Genomic DNA, 22,738 nt, shown 5'->3' with positions numbered 1-22,738 from the left:
ACCGAGGAAGTGTACCTCTAGATATTTGGAGGTCCATCACGTTCCCTTTTATGGATAAAAAGTATCACATATTCAATACTTGTATGCTTTTGACCTAATATACCACCTTTGACGAAATTTTATATAGGTGTCAATTGTCTTTCATCGAACGTGGGTACATTAACACAACCCCTCTAAAGTTTCTTAAAAATGATGTATAGGGCCACCCTTAAATTTTTGAAATTATCAATTTATAACATTTTATATGGTAGCGCAGGACCATAATATGTACACTCATGTTCTAAATGGTTGTCGCATATCTATAACTGTCTTCTTGTAAGAATATAATTTGATAATGATTTTGCCCGGTACTTTTAATACTGATACTATGTGTATAATCGGGAAATGTATATTTGTGGTCAATTTCATAGGAAAAGAATTATAAATACGAAAATTAGAGTGAGTAAAACAAAATATTGCTAAATTGACAGGAAAGTTTTATGTTCGTTTTATAGTTCTTATTTACAGCTCTTTTGGCATGAAATTTGACATACACATGTCTTTGCCGATTACATACATACTAACATTATAAGAAATACCGGGCGAATTCGTTATCAAATTATATTCCTTCATATTTATAGATATGGGACAGTAATTTTGGACATGAGAGTACTTCTATAAACTTGGATGATCGTCTTATTCCCTTTCATTGGTAAAATATTGCCAAAAATATAAATTTGGAAACTCTTCGACCTTACATATCATCTTTAATGAAGGTTTACTACATTACTTGGTTATATGCATGAGTATAGGGGTTCATTGTCTTCTATAGGGCAGGGATACCTTAACGCATCTCTCTAAATATATTTTAGTGTAGGACTATACTATGCAACTCTGTAAGACTTGGTAGTTCATCTCGTTTCATTTTGTTGGAAAACATTGCCAAAATATATAAATTTTTAAGGTTTTTAACTTTATATATATCCTTTTAAATCATCATATATTACGGAATATTGTTTTGTAATTGATGACACTGGCACCTCTTTGTCTCTCATAAAACATGGTATACATTCACACACTCTAAAATTTCAGGAGGAGAGTGTAGGCTTACGCAGTAAATTTTTAGGAATTTCCATGTATGGTGGATAATCACTTAATGCGGAAGAAACCAAATTTTCCACTTCATTTTCAATTTCAATTCCACCAATATCTATGAATAGATTATTCACAACTTCTGTCTCTTATACCGCGTTCGCCAAGCATAATTTGCTTTTTTTAATATTCCTGTCTTCAAAAACCACCACAGATGGTACATTTTATTCCGTCATTGGCATTAAACTTTTTCTTACTCATGAGTGTTAGGAAACTCAACAGCTCTATAAAGGTACGTAGGACCATGCTGTGAAAATATTTCAACATGAATTCTAATTAAGGTGAAATTTCTCTGCTGCGAAAACGAAGGACAGAATTCAGAAAAGCATGTTCTTCTTTCGTTTAGTCTAGCAGAAATATTAACATTTCTGCTTACATTTTAGAATACTGTACACTGACGGTGTATAGTATTCAGCTCGGCAACATTTTTGACGCGAGTATATCTGAATGAATATTTGCCTTTAGCTTGTATGTGACCATGACACTTCCTTTTGTTGTGAAACACTGAATCGGGTTCAAGCAATACTGCTGACATTTCACCTTCTATGTATTTCCTATATAAAACTATCAATAAAAGCGTTGAAGACAGATGTGTCTGACAAGCAAATTTTCCTCCCATTTGTTCTCACACTCCCAAGAGAAATGTCTCGACTATTTCGGAGAAATCCTGTTTTGACCTTTTCAGCACTCCATTAATCGATATTGCATTCCGTTCCAGAGCACCTGTTAAGTAGTAACATGTCCTTCAGAGGCGGTAAACATAGTCCTTCGCAATTTCCGCATGATGCGGATTAGACCATTCTGCTCGTATTATTACACAGTCATCTTCTAAATGTGTCTGTGCATTTGTTTGCTTAACATTAACAGAAGAAAATTTATCAAGGAATCGATGTTGGTCAACAGCACTTTTATTGTCAACAGCAACAAATTATTTGTAAGGAACTTGAGTACGAACAATGAATTCTTCATACATTAGTAGACTACGATCTTCGCAAAGCAAAATCTCTTGAAAACCTTCCGTAGTAATTTCGTTAAAATTAGTATTATAACAATCTGAACACAGCCTTTTCTGTCCTTATCCGTCTTCGTCCTCGACGGAAAGAGAACACCTTTGTAAAATGTGAATTTTCTGCAAGACACGCAGGAATGAGTACCTGTCTGTTCATCAACCTTTTTACAAGTCTTACAAGTTTTAAGTGGTGAACACGTTCGAACTATAAAGATGTTTCGCAGTGGTTTAGTGGTAGAGCATTCATCTCTGGTTTGGAGGTTCCTGGTTCGATCGCAGCTCGCGCCAAGTGGACTTTGTGGTGGCCAAACACCGTGTGCGTGGGTTTCCTCTTCGTCCTCCCGTTTCCTCCTACTTTCTTCATTCTACCTTTTCATTCATTTCTCATTACCACCATCTCCTTTACCCCACCCGGCATTACGTGGGACGTAAAGCTCAAAGATTTCATTTCATTTTGTAAAGTTTTTTTTTTGCACTTGGATCTTCTCTAAGTACAGGTCTGTAGGTACTGTATAAAATGTTCCGTAGTAGTTTCGTTGAAGGCATTATTAACATTATAACAATATAAACATAACCTTTTCTCATCATAGCGTTCTTTATCTCAAACGGAACAGAACGCCCTTGTAAAATATGAACATATTTTTTTGCAATATATGCAGCAAATGGCACCTGTCGGTTCATCACCCTTTATACAAGCCTCATAACTTATAACTGGTGAATACGCTTGAACTTTTTTTTTTAATTTGCTCTTCTCTAAGCTCAGATCTTTGGGTACTGTATTATTTTGTTTGCGCACACTTATACTTATTTCCAAATACCGTTCTTCTTCATACAATTCTCCTCATGAAAGTTTAGTTGTACCCTCTATGTTTTCAATGTGTTTTATTAGGAAATCATCTATTCGTCGTGGTTCTTCTTTGCGAAGGGTTCTTGTTTTCAGGTCATTTGTGTAACTTTCTACACTACTTGAAGAAGCGGGGGAACAAATTTTAATAAATTTTTAAAAGGTTTTATTAACTTTGGTCAATAGTATAGACAAGCCTTGTCTCCTTCTTCGGCGGTTGCTTCTTTCCTTGCAGATTCCACAATACTGTTAACCTACCATTCTGTTGATAGGATTGTACTGTCTTCAAAATCAGTATGTGACTCTAAAGTGTCTTCACTGTCGTCTGTTATATATATCTAAACATTCGTCTATAGTCTCTCCAATTGACAACAAATTTCGAAGAAATATTTATTTTCGCTTCATAGGTTGAATATTTTTTGTGGTATGGATCTGTCCTTCAGTTTCGCTGAAAGCAATTACACACCGCTTCAAAAATATTTTCCAGTTGTTTCATATTGTCGGATAGGATTAATTATCCAATGGTACGTAGTAGAATTGCTTCCCACTCTGGGTCTATTCCTTAGGTATATCCACATGGAAATTAACAAATGTGCAACATCTACAGGAAAAAACTTTCATGAGAGCGCTGATGGATTCTTGTTTGAAAAGAGCAAGTGTCATAATCTTTACTGAATGCATTCCAACGAAAGCACGACAAGTTGCTTCTCAAAAGACCAAGACGGAGTCACTCATAAAAATATTAGAGAACTCAGCTCCACATTGTATCCATCCTGACAAAAAAAATAAAAAAAATAGGTTAATGCATTTATGTTCTGGAGCTCAGAAAGCATTTGGAAAACTTGTATTTATCTGTCTCGTATCCCCGGTATATGTATTATGGAACAATATAAGAATATATGCCCCGATTGATTTCGTTCTGGTCGCTGTAGTGTTTGCACAATGTTTCCAGTTGCATCCACCGTAAATGTTGAAGGTTCACAGGCAATGTAGTCGTCATACACGGAAACTGTGATGAAGAACAATAATGAATGAAGAAAGGATGCAAGCCATCTCCCTTTCATAATGCTTATAAGGGCTTCAATATTTCATTCTTAGAGCTCTAGTAAAGGGTCTTGGTCTATTCTGTCTACTTAAATAGATTTGCTCTTAGTCTTTCCAAGTACCTCCAAGCTGGGAAGATAATTTGGCTCAGGTCCGTAAAATTGTATTTTCTTCTGAGCTGCTGCTTTCCTATACTGACTATCAGTTTAATACTGATGGTTTCAGAGGTAAGCTACACATTCTGCCCTTGCAAGTCCTCTATAGTTACCCTTTAACAACAGACGAATGATAATGATCACAAAAATGTCCTCTTAATGAGCATTCTAAGTGCAGAAATGCATTTACTGGAGAGTCTACAGCATACATGATCAGAGATGAAATGCACTGCTTACTTTTAACTTCAATTTGTGTAAAAGTATGAACCATATTCAGTTACAATTGAATACTTGAAAATAAAAGTACAAGGAAAGTGTACTTTCTTTCAAACGTAATCATTAATTATATCTGTCCATACGCTAGGCTGAAAAATTTTCCTTCGCCTAGAATAACTGTCTTTTTGCATTTCTATTGTATGTTACACTTATTGGTTTAATTTCTCCGCCATCTTCTGGTTTAATTACCTAGTCAAATTTTGAAGTTTCAAATTATCGGTATACATCCATATGTACCGTGCATAGCACAATAAGAAACTGTATCAGTCTCCATAGCTGAATAGTAGGGAACCAAAGTAATTTCCAGGTTGACTACTCCATAAATTTCACTCGCCGTCTTTGTTGTCCAATTATTTGGCGGTAAAATTGGCAAGATTTTATTTTGGTCAATTCATTTCGTGATTTGATTCATAGGAAACTGGTCCTAGGAACAGTTCGTTCAATATTACCAGGAAACAGTTCCTCAGGAATCGGATCGGTTAGAGATCATGGTGATTTAGACTATAATGATTCTACAATTATTTTAATCGCTGACAGATTTAGAATCATGCTAACTTCCCATCGTAACATGCTCCTAAATTTATCAAAACTTAGAAAGTATGAAAACAAACTACCGCAAGAACCACCACATTTTCACACTGTTACAAAGGAAAACAATCTATATTCGTGAGAAGGGGAACCTATATTCCGCTAACCCCCTGCCACAATTAAAAAACTGAAAACTAATCTACAGTGCAAACTGCACAAAACTATATATTTGAAAGAAAGCAAGTCACCGACCCTAACAAAGTAAATGTCTTACAATTAAAGAAAAATAATTAGAAGTAAATACCTGAGATTTTAATATGGTAAATTTAGTTCTGCAGCAAGCTTCATGAATAAAAAGTATTTTTTGCCTATGCTGTACAGGAACAACATTTCGTATTCCATAAATAAAAGCCGAACTACAACGCCATTCCTTCTGAGCCATGTATGCAGCTGGAAATTCTTTTTAAATGACACCAAACGTTCTCAATGTTTTGTGTATGTCACACCTACAGGTTCTACGAAATTAGAGGAATGGTTTACAATTAAACGGTTCCAGTGACCACTATTCCTCTGAAAACCTGGACACTCACTCATGAGTATATCACCAGTTTCCCTGTAAATAAAGCCAAGAATCCAAACTTGTCCTTTTTTCCCTACATTATGTTTCAGTCGACCAAAAAGTGCTTAATCTATTCCTATAATCATACCAGAATCATCAATACGACATACGGAATGCCTAACCACAACTACAAAACAAACTTCTCTGCAAAAATTTAGCCAATCATATCCAGTTTTCGTGCTTAATGCAGTACCGAATGAACGCTCATGTATAATGTTTTCATATTTTGGGACGCGAAAAACGTACATATGACAGAAGAATTTCACGTACCTCCAGTCTAGATTTATTAATGTTGCTTCCACTTCTAATTGATAATTGCTTTAGGTATAATGAACATTTGCTTTTTTAGCATACATACTTCACTTTCAGCCGTTCAAGTCGTACTTACTTAATCGAACTGTGCTTATTAAATTGTATCCTTTTCCACATACGTTGCAATTTCTATTGAGCTGTAATAATCCGACATTAGAAGATAATCTACACTGTGACATACTAACGTAGATGAGCTATATAAATTTAAATCTCTTGTTTCTTGTTCATCAAAAGGAACTTTTACCCACCGCAACACAGAACAAACCAACACACGAGCGATGCAGTTCTGCACAACCCATGTGAAGAACTGGAAAACACTGACACATATGACGTCAAATCATAAACATATTTTTCCGCTCAAGCAGAAAAGCATTAACAGTACGACACCACGTCCCACGTAACTCTATACTAGTAATGAACCCAGTGGAACAGATACGTTGTCAAAACCTTGTCGAAAGGAAAAAAATCACTGAATAGGAGAATTGCATTAAATGAATGAAATAACAAAAGTAAACACTTGCCGGAATTTTTTTTTACAACAAAGAGAAACACTTTTCTTTAGAAAACAAAAAGCACCTGTCACTTAAAAATACATAGGCATATAAATTCTATATACAAAGCTTGAACAATTGAGATGATTTTACTTTGCCTGAATTGAAATGGAAGTGCTCTATTATAATCTTAACAAAGCAATACGCAACACATATATTGCTATGAAAAGAGTTATATTTACTTTACAACTTTCAGCACTATATTCAAGGTGTATATCTGAGTTTAAGCACATACGTCTTCCTAAATTTTAGAGATGCATTTAGTTGTAGTGTGACATCTCCAAATACGAATTTTAACTATCTCAGAACTTTGTACTATTTGTTGATCCATTTATATCAATTATCAGAAATTCGCTATTATGGGGCAAGTACGATGTTCTTGGTAGTTTTTTAAATACGGTTTTAACTTCTCCAGCTATCCTGTATTACCTTCCTCAAACCTATGTTCGGCAACATCAACACTTTCTGATAGTTTCCCTTATAGAAACACCATCTCTCCACTTTATTTATTTTTGTTGTTAGATTTACTACATGTGTTGATATCTTGAAATGTTTCCATTCTGAAACTGATTGAAGAGATCTTGCAAGTAGCTTCATTTACCCTTTTATGTACTTTGTGTGACTGAAAAGCAATGTATCAAGTCTTGTTGGTATCTTAATGTTCTGGAATACTTTGTGCTTTATGTTTTTAATGTTGCTTTCAACACGTGCGCTAAAAGCTGTATGAGATCCATAGCCGAAGAGTGACACTATAACTGTTGTCCACAACGGTAGTAACTGGCAAATTTTTAGAATATCTTGTTCAATATCTGGAACATATTGTTGATTTTCCCTATCTTTGTTTGAACTAATATTTGTTCTAACATTGTCAACAATATTTTCTGCCCACACAAGCAATTGACTTTTCGTTGCATTCTTTGATAAGTCTACAGGGATTGTTTCTTCGTCAAAGCTTCTTAAGCTTCGAATTGCATACTAAGTCCTGCAGTATGGTGCTGATGGTATGCTTTGCTATATTCGCATATGTTTACTTTTCGGTAACTTCATCTACACCTTCTGTTTCACTTAGTGCAACCGTAAATATGTGAGAAAGTAGCATTTCAATAACACTCAAACTTGAAGACTGTATTACCTGACCCAGAGCTCTCAAATAGAAATGACGAATTCTTTTCAGTTTTCCGAGCAGATTTGCGAATCTATATATCAGCTTTCCAATATGTGCCACATCGGATCTTATAAGCACTAGGGAAGATCAACTTTCCTCTCTTCACTTTTGGCTCTAATTACTTCTCAACATTTACTAAGGTAGGCCGAGAGAGTTGAAAAATTGGTAAGGGCTTGTACAATGCAGACATCAGCGCTTTCGACATATGTATCACACTTACCTTTGGTATGATTTTACTATCAAGAATCCATCAGTTTAAGCAGTGTCTTATTGTTTTCGTATTATGACGTTCACTAGATATATTGAACGAAAAATATTGTACATTATCGTGAGGATATGCAACAGTTGCTTCACACAAAAATATATCCGAATATTTAGCATGTTCTGCTCCTACGTTTTTTTCACAACGCTTCCAGTAGCATCAATACATAATCGAGATTGCTGAACTTGTGTGGAGATTTCCTGTGTCCGAAATACTTGCTGAGGTTACCAATAATGATCTATTAATTTATCATATGAAGCATCCTTCAAAAATGCGTTGTAAGGCTCTAAATATTTTGCTTTACGCACAGTTAAAATAGGATCATTGTCTAATCTTTCTTCCCTTTTATCGAGACAATTTGCAATACGAAGTGCATTTTGCATTAGAACATGTCTGGGTTCTGTTCACAATCATTTATGATTTTATCCGCTTCCATTTGTTTTAGTACAATTGTTCACACATTTTCTTAGCAGTTTTTGTGTAAATTGTTTCCTTCTGAAACCGGAAAGATGTATTTCATGTTTGGGATGGTTTTGCCTGATACGTCCTTTTAAACTACACACACCATGTGTACAAGAATTCATCCTCTTCTTTATCTCTCCTCTGAAATGAGAACCGCAATATCTGCATTTACCGCGAATTCTAACAGAAATTACCATCAATTTTTGAAGTGTTTCCTCGTGAATATGCAATTCTGCAGAAACATCTTGTCTGTTTCTAGGAATGTGTATCAACAATATATGTCCAGACGTTCCTTTTCATTATCATATAAATTCTCGATTTCATCTGTCCATAATTTATGGAATTATAGGTATCGTTTTCAGGTTTTATTTTCGACCATTCATCCAGCGAGAACGAAATAACAAAGTCCAAAGATCAATATTAAAGATTTCTACTTCATTCAATATCTTGTCTTTTCTAAGATATTATGGTTCGTCTTCGCTTGTTCTGAATCATCTGACAAGCTTGTAGTTTCGCCCAATGAGTCACATCTGATGAATTACAGACATTGTCAGTATTTGTTGTACATTCCAAAACTTCTAATAGGTCTTGCAACCCGTAATGGTTTCGATGTGTATACATATGCTACTGTAACTGTGGTGTAACTGTGCATAATTCTTTAATTACTTTGCTCAATCTTTTGCAAATAGGATCATTTTTGGGAGCTATAATTTTATATCCGAAAATTATTGCTTCTATTTCAGAGACGAAAAAGGATTCGAACAGTCTACTGTTAATTTACGTGGAACACTTCCCACGTGTGACACTTCGATTTTGATAACATTTGGCAGGTAGATACTACACATGAAATAAACGAATACCTATTCTTCGTTTTCTGCGGAAAAACCGTTTTAGAGGCAAAGCCCCCACCCATATTTTTAAATTTGACGCCAGGAGGCAAGAAAAATGGATCGAAGGCAACAAAATTGTACACAGATATTGTAGCCGTAATATGAAGGAATATGTGTTTCGTATTTTCCTGGATAAAATTGTTGGATGAGGCACACGGACCGTCCAGACCTTTGGTCACGGAATATCAAACGTGCTAATAACAGTATGCCAGAAGTGCCTAAATGAGATGAAGAATTGCAACGAAACTTTCTGTAGGCACAATGCGGAACTTTTAGGGGCTGCCATCTCTACCGAATGAAGGAGCAAAATTTTATTGGACAATATATCAAAATTAGAATTCTTCTTTTCTCAATTATCAAAACTTTCAGCACACTCCGCTTATTATTTACTACGAGCTTCACTCTCACTTCCAAGATTACTGTATTTCCTCCGTTGCTCCCCTTCTTGGCAGGATTATAAATTACTTGACAAATTCGACCACATTCTTAGAACAGGAGTGGAATCCATTCTAAACTGTTCTTTGAAAGACAGTTCATGGCTACAAGCTTCCTTACCAGATGAGAATGGAGGCCTTGGGATTCGTCGAGCCATGGATATCACCATACCTTCTTTTCTCGCATCATTCTATGGCTCACGAGAACTAATTGGATCTCTTCTTCAACAGGAGGTTGACTTAGAATCGATTCGAGATTTACAAGAATGCATCGATAAATGGAGTAGGCTGGGTGGAATAGATCCCACACCTAACGACAAAAGACATGTTCAGTCTGTTTGGGATGAACCTATAATCAAGCTTCGTTTATCTTCACTGTTATTATCAACTAGTAATCCAGATGACAAAGCCAGGCTGTTAGCTGTCTCCTCCTTCAAAAACGGAGCATGGCTTCAAGCCCTACCTTCTCACACACTCGGCCTACACCTTTCTAATGAGAGCTTTTGCAATGCTACATCTCTGCGCTTAGGTGCTAATATTTGTGAGCCACACTTTTGTCCTGCTTGCAACGCATATATTGATAATAAAGGATTACATGGTATTTCATGTAAAAAAAAGTGCAGGAAGACAATCTCAACATCATATTGTAAACGACATTATTTGTAGAGCTCTCGTTTCAGCGGGAGTTCCTTCAATAAAAGAACCAAATGGTTGTTGGCGCTCTGATGGTAAAAGGCCTGATGGCATGACCTTGGTACCGTGGAAAAATGGAAAAGTACTAGTCTGGGATTTAACATGTTCCGGTACGTTTGCTCCTTTCAACTTACCCCATTTTTCAATTCAGGCTGGTCTCGTCGTTGCTCACAGAAAATCAGAAAAAAGACTAAAATATTCAAACCTATTGGACAAATATTGGTTTGTAACAGTAGCAATAGAAACCAGTGTGTCTTGGGGTCAGGAAGGATCTAATTTCATTAATGAAGTTGGTCATCAAATAGCAATCAAAACTGGTGACCCCCGAGCTACTGCATTCCTTTTCCACCGTATCAGCATCGCCATCCAGCGCGGGAATGTGTCATCGATCTTAGGCACATTACCTCCTGGTAAAGAACTGGACGAGATTTTTCTTCTATAACACACAATAAGACGGAAGTAGAGACATCCTAGGAGGCTGACAACCACTTGACTATGTTCATGAAGAATGTTTTGAATCCAGTTTGGATAAATATAAATTCTTGGAAGTCATGGCTAATACCGTTAAATTTGGGAATGGTAGCAACATTATCTACAGATTTTACTTTGTTGCTCAAAATCGTTAAAGACCCGAAAGATATTGTTGTCAAGCTGTCCGATGTTAATTTTGGAACAAATATAATGGCTACAGATAATCTATGTATTCTTAGATGTGCTTATAAGGAAGAAATAATGTTCGTATTGTTATTGTAACAAATAAAATATATATGCAAAAAAATAAAGAAATATGTGTTTTTGTATTCTGCGGAAAAGCTGCTTTACGGCGCAAAAGCCCTCACCCAAAAATTTGGAAGTTGACGGCCAAAAGCAAGAAGAAATAGACAGAAGTGAATGAAACTGTGCACAAGTATTGTAGACGTAAAACGAAGGAATACGTGTTTCGTATGTTCCTGAAAAAATGCGTGCGTGTGGCGCAGCCCCTTGCAAGCCGTTGATTACGAAATATCAAAAGTGCTAATAAGTATACGTCAGATGTGTCTAAATGACATAGATAATTGTAATGAAACTATGTTTAGAAACAATACACAGAAAATAAGTGAATATGTGCTTATTAATTTGTGCGTGGAAACTATGTGAAGGCTAAGGCCCCTACCGGAAAAAAGTAAATATTATGGAAGAAGCACAGGAAGGAGTGGACCAAAGCGAATGACATTCCCTTTGCCAAAATGGACCGGGCTTGGCTTGCCATTGTTTGTATCATGAGCCGGCATATTTGCTTGCAATGCATCCTGCATTTTTTGTAACACAAACGTCGATATTTGCCTCAGCTTTTCTCGTCTTGTGCCGCCTGCTTCTGCCTGTTTCTGTCGTCTCTACCCAGTCCCCGATTCTTACTTTCAGTTCGCCAACGCTTCCAGAGTATTAAAAGGCTGGTTACTATCGTTTGAATGTTCGGCCCTATATACCTAGTCTTTTCTCTGCTTCAAATGTTAACATTTTGGGCACACCAGCATGTCGTGTAACTGCTCTTTGTGCGACTTGTGGCCAGGGTAGTCATGGTGCGGAACCCTGAACAGCGACCAAGCCCTTCTGTGTTAACAGTAAGGGCGAGCATTCTGCTTGGTCTCGGGATTGTCCAGCGTTTCAGCGCGAGAAGCGTATCCGAGAACTCATGGTTGTTATGAAGATTTTCTCTGCCGACGCGAAGCGTCGTTTGAAAGAAAGCCTTTCTTCCTCGCTTTCTGTTCCCTTCGCCTCTGTTGCAGCTAGTTCTCAGAATCTGTAGCCACACAGACGTCCGACGTTTCCACCGAAACTGACTTGGTCCCAGACTCTAGTTGTGAGCCCAAGACCCCAGTTGCAACGACGAGCGAACTTGCCAAAACCCTACGTGTTTCTGTTAGTGGTGGTTTTCGGCATACTCCAGCCCATAGCCAATCACCTTATATCGCTAGCCTGAAACCTTGTCAACATATCCGCCGGCTGAACGAGTTGGTTCTCTCTCCAAAGAAAACAAAATCTACAGCCGTTCGTAAGCCACCTGCAGTCTTCCTTAAGTCTAACATGGTAGAGGACGAACCGATGGACTCCGAGTGAGCTGTTATTGGACTCCGTGGGAAAGTTCGCCTTAAATGTTCGTCTCTTCCAGTATTGCGCTTCTTCAGTGGAACCTCAATGGCTTTTGTTATCACCGTGAGGAATTGACAACACATTTTTGACCACTCGTCTGTACTTATCTGCTTGCAGGGAACGCATTTTTAGTCTTCCCAGTCCATTCTTCTTCCTGGGTGTACTATGTACAGATGTGATAAGTCAGATGCTAGTCACGCTGCTAGCGGCGTGGCCATATGTGTCTCTGATTTTTTCATTCTCGGCAGATTCACATTGTATCTCGACTGCAGGCCGTCGCGGTGCGAGTATACTTCCCTCGCCCGCTTACAATTTCACTGCCATTGTACGTTCATTACTCAGAAGCCTTTACAACTGCCGATCAGCTTCAGCTTTTCCATCAGCTCGAGCCGCTCTGTCCGTACTGATGGTCGTGGCCGTCACGTAACAGAATTCCTTGAGAAGAGTGGCTTGCTCATCCTTAACCATGGCAGTCCTACTCATTTCTCCACTAACTATGACACATACTCCTTCATCGAACTCTCCATGTGCAGTGCCGGTCTCTTGACTTCATTGACGTGGAGAGTATATCCTGATCTCTGTAGCAGTGATCATTTTCCCTTGTTTCTTGATGGTCTCCCTGTTGCTCCTCCTTTACCTCTCCGCCGCTTCAATCTGAAACGTGTTGACTGGCGTAAATTCCATGAGCTCAGTGCCTTTTATTGACGTGATTAAAGTCGCTGCAGTAGCAGAATGTTTCGTGCAGACTGTTCTTGACGCTGCTCATGGTTCCATTCCAGAATGCGGTGGCGACGTCTCCCGACGGCGTGTTTCATGATGGTCTGCGGACATTCGTGAGGCTATCCTGGGTCGTCGGCGCGTTCTTGCCACTTTTAATCGTCATCCTACTGATGAAAATTTCCAGCGCTTCCGCATTCTACGAGCTCGGGCTAGGCGTCTTATTAAACTATCGAAGCGGCAAAGCTGGAAGAATTATGTTTTGTTAATCAATAGTCGCAGAACGATGTCTACTCTATGGCGTCGGGTTCGCTCTCTTAGTGAAACTCATTCTTCTGTTCATATTCCTGCTTTCTCTGTCAGCGGTGTACTAGAGACTAACCATTCAAAGATATCTGCTATATTGGGCCAGTATTTTGCATCCGTCACTTAGTCTGGACACTATCCTCCAGGGTTCGTTCCTATTAAGGCCCGGTTAGAACGGAACCCGTTAAAGTTCCGTAGCGCGAATGCTGAGGACTATAATGCTCCTTTCATCCCTATTGAGCTCGATTCTGCTCTTCGTGAGTCATCTGATACTGCTTTAGGCCTTGATCGTATACCCTACGAAACGTTGCGCAACCTCTCCCGCGATACTCAGCTTGCTTTACTGCAACTGTACAATCGCATTTGGGTGGAGAAGGTTTTCCCACCTGCTTGGCGTGAGGCTCTGGTTCTTCCCATTTTAAAGCCAGGAGAACTCGCAACTAGCCCCACGAGCTACAGACCCATTGCTCTTACGAGCTGTTTAAACGCGTGGTGAACAAGCGCCTGGTCTGGTATTTGGAATCGAATTCATTTTTGAGCACGTTTAAAGTGGATTTAGTCGTTTCCGATCCACTATTGACAATCTCGCTTATCTTGAGAGTCAAATTCAAGGCCTTTTTTTAAACAGAGAACATCTCTTGGATATATTTTTTGACTTAGAAAAAGCGTGTGACACCACATTGCATTGCGGTATCTTACAAAAATTCTGTCTGAGGTCTTCGTGGTCATATGGCACAATTTATTAAAAACTTCCTTCACGAGCGTCATTTTAGAGTGCGTGTGGGATCTCTTAGCGCTTTATGCAAGAAAATGGTATTCCACAAGGCAGTGTCTTTTGGGTCACGTTGTTTGCTGTCGCCGTGAACAGTGTTCTTTCGCAGATCCTGTGTCTGGTCTAATTTCTGTTGACGATCTTGTCATTTCTGTCGCTCCCGCCACCTTCGCGGCATTAGTTGACAGCTTCAACTGATTCTCAGTCGTCTTGTTCGCTGGTCGAATGAGACTGGATTCTGCTTTTCCACCGAGAAATCCCAATGTATTTACTTCTGCCGGCAGCGTATTTGTCTTGTTGACCCGGACTTGGATGTATTGCCTATAGGTCTGCTCGTTAGTCTGTGTTGCTTCAACTTGATACAGCGCATTCGGGTTTCTATTGGTGCCTACCGTATTAGTCCTGTTGCAAGTCTGTATGTTGAAGCCAATGAACCGTCGTTAGCGTTTCGTCGCAGGAGACTTCTTATAATTATTCTGCGCATGTGCGTTTTATTCCAGACCAGACTTGCAAACCATGTGTCCGTGGTGGTCGGATTTACGAGCGCTATACTGTACGTCCTCGCTGTACACGTCCTTGGTACATCCGTGCGTGTGAGAGTTTTCTTGGCGACGATTTCGTGTGGCCCTCTCTTTCGTTGGTTCACTTTTGTGATATTCCACCATGGCTGCTTCGTCTACCTCGCCATGATTTACGTTTGTCTATGCGCCGAAACAGCAGACTATTTCCCAGGTGTACAACCAGCAGTTTGCCGCACTGTTAGATCAGTACCCCGATCTTCGTGTGTTCTTTACGGACGGTTCTAAGGATGGAAATTCTGTAGGCTGTGCCTTTGTCACCGACGAGAGCAGCTCAGAATTCCAATTTAATCGCTGATGTTCCGTGTTTACTGCTCAATTGACTGCACTTAAGCTTGCCTTAGACCATGCTCTCACGCTTGCATTACGTCGTGTGCTTGTTTGCACCGATTCTCAGAGAGTGGTTCTGAGTCTACTGAATGACTTCAGTATGAACTCTCTCGTGCAGGACATTCTTGTGAGATGCCATCAATTACAGCAACAGGGTTGTGTCGTCGTTGTCTGCTGGGTAGCAAATCATGTTGGCATCCGGGGAAACGAACTTGCTGACAGAGGTGGCAAGACCGCCGCCTTGGCCGGAGTTGCACTGGAGCCTAACCTTTCCTGCTCCGATCTTTGGCGTCATTTTTCAGCTTGGTGGGCTCTTACTGGCAAGCAGATTGGGACCAGGCAATTGGGAATAAACTTCACACAGTTAAGCCGATCCTAGGAACGTGTGATACATCTTCTTCCTCTTGTCGTCGAGATTAACTGCTCCTGGCGCCTCTATGCATCGGACACTCTCATCTGACGCATAGATATGTGTTGCGTTAATTAGACCGCCCGTATTGTGAGGAGTGTATAGTCCCCCTGAGTATTCAGTACATTCTTGTTGAATGTCCTTAATACTCAGATCTCGGAAAACGTTACGGACTGCCTTGTCTCCTTACCCGTGCTTTGGGGGATGATCATGATGTTGTTAGACGGGTACTTAAGTTCGTTTCTGGTTGTGGAGTTGCTCACGTTCTCTGAGCTGTTTTAGTCTGTTGTGCTTTTTATTGCTGCTAAATTTTTATATTATCTCTCATCTTTTATATTTTTTTCTGTAGATAGTTATCGTTATATATTTTAACTTATTTATTCTTTTATCTTCTACTTTTGTTTGTGTTTCCTTTTCCCTTTTCATTTAGCAGCGTTTCGTTTATTTGAACTGTCTTCGTTTTATCTTGTTTTTCTTTTTATCTTGCTGTCCTGAACAACGTTGTTAGTCGACGCGGGGACATATAGCCTCGTCGCTGACGTCCCCATTAATCCGCTGTACTCATACTCGCATGCGGTCCTCTACTTGACAGTCAATTTGATTCTGATCGGGAGAGTTGGGAGGCCAACTCAGTCTCTGTATGTTCATGTCACAAAACCATTTATTTACAACCTGTTCATAGTAACAGGTTGCATTATCGTCTTGAAAGATAAAGTAATCAAGATTTCCTCCCAAAAATGATCCCGTTTACCCAGTAGCAATTGACGATTCAAGATTTGCAGATATTCTTGAGGATTAAGACTGTTGGTACAAATTTTAATCCTGCCAACACCTCTTGCAGAAAAGCACCCACATATCATAACAGTATCACAACACTTTTTTGTCTCAGAAATGCAGGAATTTTCAAGTTCTTCTTCTTTCCGCATCCACAAGCTGATTGAGCTGTCATTACCTATCAGCTAAAACCGCTTTTCATCTGAAAAGATCACGTGGGTCCTGTCTTCACTCGTCCACGGACCATAACGCATACAAAATTCATGTCTAGCTTGTTTGTGGTTTTCGGTTAGTCTGGGATTATTACGAGGAACTTTCTTTGTAACACCCTGCTCCTTTAATAGGGGCATTACAGTAGAATGGCTAATGATAACACCTACCTCCTACTGAAGTTCCGCTGCAATTTGGCGTGAACTCATTCCTCTGTTACTTAGTGACATGTCGTTTATCTTATGATCCACTCGAGGAGACGTCTTTTTCTTTCGGCCACATTTACTTCTGATGGACGATGTTCCATGGTCTTTTTGCTTTCTTTGGCATCGACTAACTGTAGACTGCTTCATATGAACTTTTCACACAGTTTCTCTCCGATATATACCTTTACTGTGAAAAGCAAGGATCATCCATTGCTTACGTTTTGAAATGTCACACTTTTTACCCATTTACATTAAACAGAACAATAAATTAACTGAAAATGCACTCCAACTTAACTAAACTGAACAAGTACACTGACATTCACAACAATTCATAAGACTATCATTGTAACACAGTTGCAACAACAATCACGAGAGTTGTAACGTACAATGCACTCTGAGACACACTAATCCGCCAACACGACCGTCCCGACTGATTACAAAGCCATCTGACGGAAACAAAAGAAAACAACAAACAACAAAGAACACAATCAGGCAATACTCTGATAACAGGAAAACACTGTAATCGGTTGATTTGAGTTCTGTGGTAAAGAAAAGTAAAGTTTAGGATCCCAAACCCTTGAGCTTTTGTAAAAGTATGAAGTGATGTTATTTTTTTTACATAGGGTACATTTCCTTTTTCGTTCTGACAATGCAGCATGCTTGTTCAGCTGATGTTTCTTATGCACGTAAGTAGCAGCTGCTGCTCCTTCACTAGAGCGAAAGAGTGGCTATGTCATCTGCCTCCAGTTTCTAGTAATGTGCAATTAACATGCAATATCGCGTTGGCATAAGCGTATACTAATAAGAATTGTTTCGATTTTGACGTTTCAGTGACAAGTCCGACATTTCGTAAGTGACAAAAGTGATAGTTCCCTTGACTGTAAACATTATGTTTTAATACTTTGAGACCTTGATGTTTATTCACTAGTCGAGCATAGAAACTCATGGTTTTGAGAGATACTCTAAAATATTTTGACTTGAATTTAATGGTTACATGCAAAAACACTACTTATATTCTGAAAGTAGGTTTATCAAAAATATAATAACGAATATGACATAGATCTGAACGTCAATATTCATAATTTTGCTGCTCTTCAACAAAAACAGCCTTGGTTTGGGTTAAAGTATGCTAACATTGGCACATAACTTTATTAATTCTTCATTTTTGATTCTATTTCAGATTAAATTGTATCCAAACATATTATCTAAAGAAGATCTTTCAGACTGTGAGCATGCAGTATGTGAGGAACAATCTGCTGTAATAGACACGCCGGAAGCAATAATAGCTGCCAGCAACAAATGGAAATGCAGCTTGGTGTCAATAAATACAAAATACAAATTGTCAAGCCAGAGAATTGTTTTTAAGGAGAATTTCCCATACTTAGAGCTCTTCAACTATTTGTAAGTTGTGCAACATTCTTAGAACTAGATTTTTTAAATTAGCTTTGTTATCTTAAATAACTCGAACTAGTGGAACAAATCAATTAACAAAGTAACGGTTATTTTGAAATAACTGTGTGACAGTTTCACCAACGAACTGATAAATTCAGGGTCTGATGAACCCAATATGTTCATTTAGTTGCGAAACTGTCACACAGTTGTTATTTTAAAATAAATATTGATTTGATTTGTTTTTCTAGTTCAAGAACATTTTTATATGACGTATTTTATGCTAATATGATAAGCTTCACAATTTGACTATAATAGTAAAACATCAAGTAATTTTCAGTATTAACCTTATGGTTGAAACATAAACTGATATTTATCCTGAACGAAATATACGTAGAAAGTGCTGATGTAATCAGATGATACGTAGTGGCATAGAAGAAGAATAAATGATGTTATGCATACATTCATATATATTGTTAAGGGACGCCAAATTCAGAAATAAATTTATATATTAAAGTTCATTTATTTCATTTATTTGGCTAAAAATAAAAATTAAATTTTTGTTTAAAAATTGGCTTACATTTAAATGTTAAAAATCATGCAAACAAATGAGTTAACACATAATATTACATTGTGCTTATGGTTGTTTGTTTTGAATTAAGTAACAATCCAGACACGAATTCGCACGTGTCATAACATTGTAAACAAACATTAAATCAAAACAAAAATGAAAAACCTTTGTATATTTTATGTTTACACCAACAAATTCTAAAAGTTGGGTAAAATTGTGGAAATTGTAAACGTAAACTGTCTAAAAATTTGGTCACTAAAAAGAATGTAAAAACTACAGTTTCAGCACAAAAATGTATTAACTGCAAAATTGATAAAAAAATCACAAAATCATTATGAAATAAATGACATAAAAAGGTTATGTCAAACTAAATCGTAATTAGTTGCCAGGGATCCGTTAGCAAAATATCATCCTTAAAAACCAATCACAAAAAAATCAACACCACGTTATCAGTGGAAACCTTTCCACTGTGGTTCACCGCTAACTACGAACTCTGCATTCAAAAGTTCGACTCCAATAAACATCAAGGTATGTAGTAGTACATCTCTGATTATTTTCAAATAAATAAATCGCCAACAGTTTGCCTAATGTAATCTAGCAATTTACTAACTAATAATAACACACACAATACACATAACTCTACATCATTAATAACAATAAATATCTACTTAAAAATTAAATGTTTAACTCATAATTAATCTATAACCTCTCGCATGCCAAGCGTAAATCCCTACAACGCATGTTGTTAATATATATACAGGGTGAAAGGTAACGCCACCGAAAAACTTCGGAAGGTGATTCCTTATATGAAATGAAAGAGAAAAGTTCTAATAAACATGTGTCGAAAAACGTCTACTTTCAGATTTATGGACCTCCGTATACTCGAAAAATCACGTTTCAAAACGACGCCCTGCCTTGGATACGACATATCCCAAGGAGTTTATAAAATTACATAGGAACTAGTATGCGCTCTATCTAAATACCCATGTTTCAGAATTCACCGGTACCAGCGAAACGAACGTACCATTAGTACTTAAAGGAGTATTTTTATACCTCAACTTCCTTTTTACAGTTCGCTTCGACGATAACGGAGGATGGAAAATCATGGATATTTAGATATAGCGCATACTACTTCCTGTGTAATTCCTTAAGCCGCTTGGGATATGTTCTATAGTTTCTGAGGCAGTACATTTCGAAACGTGATTTTTCCAATTTTCGGCGGTTCATAACTCTGAGAAGAGACGTTTTTTGACCCATGTTTGTTAGAACTCATTTCATATAAGGAATCACATTCGAAAGTTTTTCGGTGGAGTTACCTTCCAACCTATATATATATATATATATATATATATATATATATATATATATATATATATATCAGTTTCGGACTTCTAAGCCAATTAATTTAATTCTTTTTTCTGAATATCAGTAAAGCGTTCTTTGAAATTATCATTCTACGCATTTGTAAAAAAAAATCAAGTTAATAATTAAGAATTTAGCAGAAAGATTGTTGCAAGAAAAGGCAGAATTGAGATGTCATCCATTCCATTCAATGCTTTTACGATGAATTTTAATTGAGAAATCCTACTGATTCACTAGAGTGTGTAACGCCCCCGTCCGCAGCCAATATGACAAGGTGGGGAAAACACAAGTCCAATTTCGCCACAGAAGGACCTTACGCGACAAAGAGCTACTAGGAGATGCGATCATCAAATGTCAATTGGAAATTCAGAGGATGACATTAATCACACAATATAATATCAATATAATAAATGATAACACAACAATTTCCAGGAAAATCTTTATTACAATATTTTGTAACTCACAAATCTTCAGCTTGACGAGTTCCATACGGCATCCAAACATAATATGGAATTGAATGTGAATAGTTGTATGTCTCCAAACGTAACCAGCAATTTCACAATGAAAATACTATGAATCTCAATAGTACAACAAATTCAAATAGAGAATACTTAAGATCAGCCAATCAAGAACCCCTGTTATATAAATTGAACGTTAATATCGGTTACCAACCCGTTTCAAATACCATTATTATCAAATGAACATTTTCTTTACAGTCAGGATCAAGTTGCTTTCGCCTAAAAACCAAAAATGTAACAACTTCCTTCAAAATTAATTTCCAATAAGATACGCTTCTACAGAGCAGCCTAACCAACAAAATATAAAGCCGTATTAAATTAACTAAACTACTAATTGGCTAGTTCCAGAGAATAACCGCTTAAATCGAATTTTTTTGAAAATTGAGATTTTACAGGTATAAACTTCTTTTGGTGAGTTCTACATTGTGTAGAAGCGGCTAAGACGAATTCATAAAATTGAGAAAGTTACAGCATTTGGTTATGTCAAAATTAGCCAATTAACTATTGTAAAATTTACCTTTAAACTGCTCTCCTGTAAAAATCACTTTCCCTGACTTAACCGGTTATTCACTGGAACCAGCCAATCATTAGGTTCATTAAAATCATGGACTAAATCCGGTAGCAAATCAAATAGTACAAACATCTCAAACATGAGATTGCTACAAGTCAAATTTTGAATTTAGAAAATTTTAAATATTTTATTTGTAACTGATCTAACGAATATTTCAGCAACATTGCTCGATAGTATTATTAATCTCTCATCATTAAACCTGAAAAGAATAACAGTCACATTGAAGATTTCTGAGGTTTTAGGTTCAAAACCCGACACCTTCTCACGCCTGGATTTTCCGTTCTATCAGAGGAAAATTCCTTACACAAATTTCTATCTCGGATGGAGTGCAAAAGTTATTTATTTGGAATTGACACACACACCACAAACTCCCAGGGAAATTAAGATATGACTCACCTTTAATAATTCGTGATTACCGTTACCTTTGTTAAGTTCATTTTCCCTGGATGTCTCTAGTGTCGTTCCCCCTCACAAATAAGAATCGACCTATTTACTAGCGAAGAATTATGCTCTGAAGTGAAACAGGAAAGATTTATATGGCATAATCAAAGAACGCTAAACTTCAAAGGAAATCAAATATTTGAATCATAAGACAATTAATCACTATGAGAAAAGAATTCGAAATCAATTCTCCCAAATCTTGCTTCACTTCATTAAATACAATAGAGAGAACTGTACCAAGCCTCCCTTCAATTCCTTTCTCAATAATTTTGCTCAACACGGTAACGCCAAATACAAGAATAATGCTTAACCGAGTAATTAAAGCTCGAAGATAGGCGATGAAACTTAACATAATGCTCACTAACTCTGTTTGTTCTTATTTTCACTACCAATTGGAAATACACGTATAACCACAAACGAATCAAAGTCGAAAGAACGAACTAAGCCAACACTATACATTTCGATGTTCTCTCATTTTGATGACCACAAATCTGAGCTCCTCACCGGCAGAACACTAGAACCCAAGTCAGCATGCCCAAGCGTGCTACTTGCAATCTAAACCTTAGCATAGGGGGCGCGGTGGCTTAGTGATAGAGCGTTCACCTCCGGTGCTTGAGGTCCCTGGTTCGATCCCAGCTCGCGCCGTGTGGACTTTCTGGTGGACAAACACCGTGCTCGTGGATTTTCTCGGGGTTCTCCCGTTTCCTCGCACTTTCTTCATTCCACATTTCACTCATCTCTCATCATCACCGTCTCCTTTAGCCTAGCCGGCATAATCGTGGGACGTCAAACTTAAGGATTTCATTTCATTTTAAACCTTAGCATGCACATGACACACCTACAGGCATGGAAACAAAAACGACCTTGAGGCTCATGACGCAAAAGAAATCGTCTTACAAACATGATACTCTAACAATTTTTTTCCTGATACATATAATAAATGTAATTTAATTCTCAATTTTTCTATACTTCCTTCGATATGCAGGTAACGGGATCGTTACAAGTGGCAAGCGTAGACTCACCGAGTTCTGTAAACGGACGTAAGATAAAGTAATTTTCCGTTATTCGACAGTTTACGT

The 22,738-nt window shown here is 37.7% G+C and overlaps 1 protein-coding gene across 1 annotated transcript in view; it reads left to right on the top strand.

The window, feature by feature from the left end:
• Window positions 1-22,738, top strand: part of LOC145689026 (uncharacterized) — a 135,615-nt gene that overhangs the window by 106,991 nt on the left and 5,886 nt on the right. The window contains exon 8 of the mRNA XM_081763164.1: window positions 17,988-18,208. Coding sequence (XP_081619290.1) covers window positions 17,988-18,208 — 221 coding nt within the window. The remainder of the gene's footprint in view (window positions 1-17,987; window positions 18,209-22,738) is intronic.

Source organism: Thermobia domestica, chromosome 7 (genome assembly GCF_964235325.1).
Source record: "Thermobia domestica chromosome 7, izTheDome1.hap1.1, whole genome shotgun sequence".
NCBI classification, from domain to species: Eukaryota; Metazoa; Arthropoda; class Insecta; order Zygentoma; family Lepismatidae; genus Thermobia; species Thermobia domestica.
The sequence above is the reverse complement of the archived record's forward strand: the minus strand, read 5'-3'. Positions and strand labels throughout refer to the sequence as shown.